The sequence below is a fragment of the Columba livia genome, chromosome 2 (genome assembly GCF_036013475.1).
Source record: "Columba livia isolate bColLiv1 breed racing homer chromosome 2, bColLiv1.pat.W.v2, whole genome shotgun sequence".
Classification (NCBI taxonomy): Eukaryota; Metazoa; Chordata; class Aves; order Columbiformes; family Columbidae; genus Columba; species Columba livia.
Genome location: NC_088603.1, coordinates 161,795,586 through 161,802,619, shown reverse-complemented (window position 1 = coordinate 161,802,619; position 7,034 = coordinate 161,795,586). Strand labels below are relative to the sequence as shown.

The window sequence follows — 7,034 nt, the reverse complement described above, 5'->3', positions numbered from 1 at the left end:
CAAGAGGGTGATGCTGGGGAAGAAAGATGGTCAAGTGTGTGTTGTCATAGGGAGGTCTCACCAGAGGCATGTTGAGGAGAGTGTGGTCGTGTCAAAATCTTTCTTTGATCCAGTGATGGGCTTGTATCATTTTGTGGAAGACCCCCAGATTCTCGTCTGTGTTCTTGGTGATATAGGTGGTGACATGTTTCCTGGGACAGGTCTTGTGGCCCTTTTCCCCCTATCCAGTTTGCTTCTTGAGCCCTGGCTTTGTGCTGGGTGAGGTTGGAAGAGCCTTGATAGAAGAAAGTAAAGTGAGACGTCTCAGGCTGGGATGCAAGAGAAGTTTATTGAGGAAAAACAAGAGTGAAAAGGCAGGAGCACCAAGGAGAAGGTGGCAAGTATAAGCTGCATGTAGGGTGACCATCAGCTGAGGTTGCTTCTGTGACATAGATCTTGCCAGAGCACCAAGATCTTCCTGGCTCCTTTAGAGGAGGAACCATGGAGAGCAGGCCTACATGCCAAGAAGGGTCCAGAGGTGAGTCCACAATCCATGGTGTAGCTTCAGTGTGGTAGTTGGTGTCCATCAGGGGTGGTGGCGAGGGCCCTTAGCAGGTGTATCCAGCCCTTCTGCCGCCAAAGCAGCCCAGGCCTCCGAAGCTGTAGCCGAAAGCGCCGGAGTTGATGGCAACTCCCTGGGCACCAAGTTCGTTGCCCACGGCAGCCGATGCGGAGGATCCGACGGCGGTGCTCTGGGGGTGGGAGGTGAGGATGGGTCCTGGCAGGGTGACTAGCACGGCGGGAGGCTGGATGACGACGCGGGAGTCCTGGCACTGCAGGGAACAGGGCTCGTTGCAGCTGTTGGCCAGCGGGGTGGGTCCGCAGGGGCGGCAGACGTCGTAGCAGGCCATGTGTGTGGTGTGGAGGAGCCCTGGAAGGGACGAGAGGCTGTTGAGCAAGCGCAGGGGCGTGGGGGTGCGAGGAGCGGTATTGCAGGAGGGCAAGGGAGTGGGGAGGCTGGTGTGGGGCTGTGGGGAGCGTGGCGGTGGGGAGGCGTGAGCGCTGCTGAGGCTGGGGCAGAGCGTGCTGGAAGAGAGGGGCCAGGTGGGGCAGGAGAAGGAGGGAAAGGGGGTTGAGGCTCACCTTGTTGAGCGCGGAGGGAGGAGAAGGCGTCAGGAGAAGTGTGTGAGGGAGAGAGGCGCTGAGCCGGCTTTTATGCTGGTCCCCGAGGGGCGGGACAGCCTTTGCGCATGGCGACAATTTGCAGCCAGCAGCTGTTTGATCCCACAGCCTGGCTAGGAATGAGGAGGGTGTGTTTTCCTTCCCACAATGCTCCAATTTCTTGTTGTTGTCTTGAGGACGTGTCCACTTGGCCCTGGCAGCAGCTTTGAAGTGCGAGTATTAGAGGCCAAAGACTTGGCGTTGCTGGTGTGTGTCAGGGCGGGCAGAGGACGCGGCCAAAGCGCAGGAGAAGGTGGGCTGTCGTCAGTGAGGTCATCCCATGGCACTCGTGTGGTTTGAGGGTGTGTTGTGAAGAGGGGGCCCAATTTCCTTGCAGCACTGGCAGACTGATCTGGGCTCTGGAGCTGTGCCAGGCATGAGGAGCTGCCTCTTACATGGTCTTTGGTCTGTCCCCTCTTTGCGAACATCTCTCTAAGCCTGTCTTTAGGCCTGGATTCCTGATTGGGTTTGATCTGTGCATGTCTTGGTGCCCCTCTTGCTTTTAAGCTTGTAGCTGTGTGGTTTTGTTATACATTCAGAATGTTTTGGAGCAAGGGAGCTACAGGGGTAGTTTCTGAGATAAGGCTCACGAGGATTCTGTAATTTCCATAGAGAATCCCTATTTGCAAAAATATGAAGCTTCGGGGAAGAAGACATTCCTGGCTAAAAAGAGAACTTTATCTGGATCTCTGGATAATAATGAGAGTATCTGACTTTTAGAGGAGGGGCAGGTAACTCAGGAGGACGACAGGGATGTCATGAGGTTATGCAGGGGGAAAATTAGAATTGCGAAAGCGTAATTACAACATAATCTGGTTATTGTTATTAAATATAATAAAATTTTTCTAGAGATACGTTTCCAAAAAAAGGAGGGATAATGAGAATCTCCATCCTTTACTGCTTGTGGGCACAATCTCATGGCAAAATATGAAGAAAATAATGCCTTTTTTCATCTCAGTCTTTCTAATAAGACCAATTATTCTCTGGATACCAAGCCTCTGATGTAGAAGACAGGGAGCAGAACGAAGCACCCAGAATCCAAAGGGAAATGGTTGAAACCTCCTACACCAGTTGGACACAAATCTAGGGAGCCTGATGGGATCCAGCCAAGGGTACTGAGGGAGCTTGCGAGGGCGCTGTACAAGCGACTTTGCATCATTTATCTGCAGCCCTGGCTCACCAGGGAGGTCCCACTTGGCTGGAGGTTGGCGAATGTGCTGCTTATGTAAGAAGGAGGGACAGAAGGAGGATCTGAGGATCTGCAGACCTGTCAGTCTGACCTTGGTGCCAGGGCAGGTCATGGAGCAGATCATGTTGAGTGACATCACACTGCATGTACGGGACAAGCAGGCGATCAGGCCCAGTCAGGATGGGGTGATGAAAGGCAGGTCCTGCTTGACCAACCTGATCTCCTTCTCTGACAAGGTGACCCACTTAGTGGATGAGGGAATGGCTGTGGATGTTGTCTACCTGGAGTTTATTAAAGCCTTTGACACTGATTCAACTGGAGAAAGTGGCTGCTCATGGCTTGGACAGGTGTATCCTTCTCTGGCAAAAAACCTGGCTGGATGGCTGGGCCCAAATAGCTGTGGTGACTGGAGTTAAATCCAGTTGGTGGCTGCTCACAAGTGGTGTTCCCCAGGGCTCAGTGCTGGGGCCAGTTCTGTTTAATATCTGTCTCCATGGACTGATGAGGGGATCGAGTGGACCCTCGGTAAGTGTAGCCTGGAGAAAGGGAGGCAGAGGGGAGACCATCTCGCTCTCTACAACTACCTATAAGGAGGTTTTAGGGAGGTAGATCTCAGTGTCTTTCTCAAGGAAGAAGCATCAGGACAAGAGAAAATGGCCTTAAGCTGCACCAGGGGAGATTTACATTGGATTTTAGGGAAATTTATTTACCAATATTGTTGTCAAGCATTTACTGCCCAGGGTAGTGGTGGAGTCATCATCCCTGGATGTGTTTAAAAGATGTGTAAATGTGGTGCTTGGGGACATGTTTTAGTGGTGACCTTGGTATTGCTTGGTTAACACTTGGGTTTGATGATCTTAAAGGTCTTTTGTACCTGAAACAATTCTTTGATTCTATTCAATGGCACCAGCCAGCTCCAACCAGACTGGTTGCTGGTGAAACCTGAGCCAATCAGCAAGGGTGGTAGCACAAATATGTGAACATCTTTAAGAAGGGGGAAAATGACTGCTCAATTTTAACTGGAAGAGAGATGGATGGATGGATGTGATAGAAAAATCTCTACAAACAGCAAGGTCAGTGAAGAAGGAGGTGCAGGATGTGCTCCTGGTGCTAGAGCAGAGATTCCCCTGCAGCCCGTTGTGAACCCCACGCTGGAGCAGATTGTCCCACTGCAGCCTCTGGAGATCTCCCTGTCCTTACAAAGACTCAGGAGCCTTTCCTCAGATTTTCTCCCCTCATGCAGTTGAGGAGGGGGAGTGATAGAGCAGCTTGGTGGGCACCTGCCATCCAGCCAAGGTCAAGCCAGCCCAGAGCCCCATCTTGCCAGCAGAGCAGGGTCACAGGCTTGTTCCTGCTCCTGGTCCTCAGTGCCCCAGGCTGTGCCTCAAGGACCCCACACTGAGGAGGACGATGACCTCACAAAGGGGCTTTCTGTGTGACCTCAGAGCACAGGGACAGTTGCTTGGTGTCCCCTGCACTGGTGCTCCATGGACCCTGCAGCAGGGAGGCTGGTGGTCCAGAGACCCCCTGCATGGGTCACTGTGTCGCCCTGCTATGAAGATGGGATGCTCTACCCCGGGCTCCACCCTGTAACAAGGTGAGTCAGTGGCCGGTTACTCCCTTGTAGGTGGAGCAGGGACTGTTCATCCAGGCTCACAGTGCAACAAGGACCCACACCTGGGCCAGCTGAGGACCCTTCAGCAAGGGCGTTGTGACCTGGGTACCTTGTCTGGTTTGTACGGGTTCCTGGCAGGAAGGGGAGATGTGGAGACGGGATCCCACATGGGTGGACCTGAGAACCTGCAGGCCAGGCACAAAGTGCAGTGTCTGTTGATATATATTGATTTAGTGAATTTTTTTTCAGCGGCATTGGTATTTAATCAGGGCATTTTCACACCATCTTGGTCCTCTTAAGTCCCCCAGCTGCTGTCCTGCGAGGCCTTTGGTTTAGTTTTCAGCAGCATTTCTACTCATTCATTTCCTTGTTCACTCACCAGCCCTCCCAGCAGTTGTTTTGTGTTTGTCTGCTGAAGATTATCTATTTATTCTAATGGCGCTGCTGATTTTCAAGTCCTGACAGGCACCTTCTGGAACCTTCCAGGGGCTTCTAGAGCAGCTGGTGCCTGTCAGCTGCCCTCGATGGTCAAATTGTTATCTGCCCCCTGATTGGCAGGTTGTTAGCTGCTGCCTGATGGTCAGTCTGTTACCTGCCCCCTGACTGGCTGGTCAGTGAGTGCTGAGGCAGTGCCTGGCTGTGGGGAGGGGAGGCTGCGACGGGGGGCTGAGGCTGGTGAGGTCTGGGAGAGCTGGTGAGGCCGGTGAGAGGCCCAGGGGAGCGGGACCGGCAGGCAGGGGAGGCTGGTGAGTGACGGCTTTGGGGGTGAATGTGGGGTGAGCGCCGAGGGGTGAGGCCATTTCTGTGTGCAGTGTTTGTGGGGCCAGAGAGGGACTGGGCGTAGTGGAGGGGCAATGGGAGGCGTGCGTGGTGTGTGGGGCTGTGAGCCTGAGAACCTGGTGGGGATGTCTGCATGGGAAAGGGTTGGTGAAGGAGAATAGATGACGCTACAGTGCTCCAGTTGGAAGGGACAGTGATTATTGAGTCCAAATTCCTGACCACGTCAGGGCTCCGTAGACGTTACATTATGGAATTAAGAGCAGTGTCCAAATGCCTCAGAAGCACCGACAGTCTCGGGGTATTGAACACCTCTCTAGGAAGCTTCTTCCAGTCTTTGACCACCAGCTCAGTGAAGAAATATTTCCTAATGTCAAGTCTAAACTTGCAGTGGTGCAGATTTGAACCATTCCTGTGTGTCCTGTCACTGGATCTGATGGAGAAGAGCTCAGCACCTCCCTCTCCACGTCCCCTCCTCAGGAAGCCTCAGAGAGCAATGAGGTCGCCCCTCAGCCTCCCTCTCTCCAATCTAGACTAAGTCATTGTCCTCAGCTGTTCCTCTAGGACTTGCCTTACATCCCTTTGAGCGACTTTGATGCCGTCCTCTGGATGCTTTCAAGCACTTTGAGATCCTTTGTAAATTGTGGGGTCCAGAAGTTCCCACAGTACTCAAGATGAGGCCACACCAGCACAGAATACAATGAGATAATAATCTCTTTGAGCTGCTGGTGATTCTGTGGTTGAAGCTTCCCGGGATGGGTTTTGTGCTCTTGACTGCCAGGGCACACACTGCTGGCTCATGTTCAGCGGCTGTCAGCCAGTACTCCAGATCCCTTTCTGCAGGGCTGCTCTCCAGCCACTCTTCTCCCAGTCTGTACTTGTGTCCAGAATTGCTTCATTTCATGTGAAGGATTTGGCATTTGTTCCTTTTACATTTCATGCAATTGATGTTTGCCCATTGTTCTGATCAAGGCCTCTTGTACCTCAAGAGAATCAACAGAACCTCAGAGTTTGGTATCATCAGAAAACTTGCTAATGATGCAATCAGCTCCTTCATGTAGATCGTAGATAAAAATCTGGAAAAGAGCTGGTTCTCGGACCGAGTCCCGAGGAACACCGCCGGTGACCAGTCACCAGCCATGCGTAGCCAGATTGCCTCCAACACTTTGAGCTCTGGCCTTCAGCCAGGTCTTCACACAGTGTACCAGGTGCCTGCTCATCTGACAGCTGGACAACTTGTCCAGAATTACGCATTGATGGATAGAATCAAAAAACATGCTAGAATCAAGAAAAGCTACATCCATTTCCTTCTCTTTATCCACGAGGCAGGTGACCTTATTGTAGAAGAAGATCAAAATAACTAAATGTGACTTCCTCTTAGTGAACACATGTTGACTGCCTGATGGTTGCATTGTCTTTTAATTGTCTTTCAGCAGCACTCAGTTGTTTCTTCTCCATAATTTTCCAGGTCCTGTGGTCAGACTAACAGGTCTGCAGATTCCTGGCTGTTCACTCACGCCCTTTTTACAAACTGGAATAACGTTGGCTGGCTTGCAGTGAGTGAGAAGATCTCTGGAGTCCCGAGATGTGTCGTGAGTGTCGTGAGGGTTGTTCACCGCATGAGCAGTGTCTGTCGGTGAGGAAGATGAGGTGGGGCAGGAAGGGTCTCTGTGCGTGTGTGTTGATGGTGCTGGAGCACCTGGCAGGCAAGAGGCAGGTTGGGCCAGTACAGGGCTGGGCTGGTGGAGCCAGTGAGTCCGGTGGACTCACATCTGTTTTCTAGAAAGGGGGATGTTGTTTATATGGATCTGTATAAATCTGTGGGAAAATGTGTTTTAAACACACATTTGCCGATGGAGCTTCCTGATTTCCCTGGTCACAGGGGAGTCTCATGGAGCTGAGCAAGGGGAGAGGCCAAGTCCTGTTCTGGGGAGGACTCAGAGCTGGTAGCAGGAATGACTGGGGGACAGTTGAACAGAAAACAGCTTGTCAGAGAAGGGTCTTGTGGTTCTGGTGGAGAAGAAATGGGCCCTAAGCTGGAAGTGAACCCTCTACGCAAAAGGGGCCATCAAGTCTTCAGGGCAGCATTGAGAAAAAACTTGACAGGAGCTTAAGGAAGGTGACTGTTCTTCTCTCCTCAGCACTGGTGAGGTCCCATGTGGAGTCCTGCGTGCAGGACTGAGTTCCCCAGTGGAAGAAGGACATGGATGTGTTAGTGCAGTTTAATGAAGATGCTAAAGGGTCTGGAACATC

General features: G+C 52.0%; 1 protein-coding gene across 1 annotated transcript; it reads right to left on the bottom strand.

Annotated features, from left to right (window-relative positions):
* Positions 1 to 309: 309 nt before the first annotated feature.
* Positions 310 to 1,153, bottom strand: LOC135578739 (feather beta keratin-like). Its single transcript, XM_065054657.1, has 2 exons — positions 1,123 to 1,153; positions 310 to 910 (listed from the first exon to the last, which is right to left on the bottom strand). The coding sequence occupies exon 2, from the start codon at positions 888 to 890 to the stop codon at positions 588 to 590; it is 303 nt and encodes a 100-aa protein (XP_064910729.1). The 5' UTR covers positions 891 to 910; positions 1,123 to 1,153; the 3' UTR covers positions 310 to 587.
* Between the last annotated feature and the right edge of the window lie 5,881 nt (positions 1,154 to 7,034).

Bases quoted from the DNA above. Each gene is read 5' to 3' on its own strand.
- LOC135578739 (XM_065054657.1), bottom strand. From the start codon at position 890: ATGGCCTGCTACGACGTCTGCCGCCCCTGCGGACCCACCCCGCTGGCC.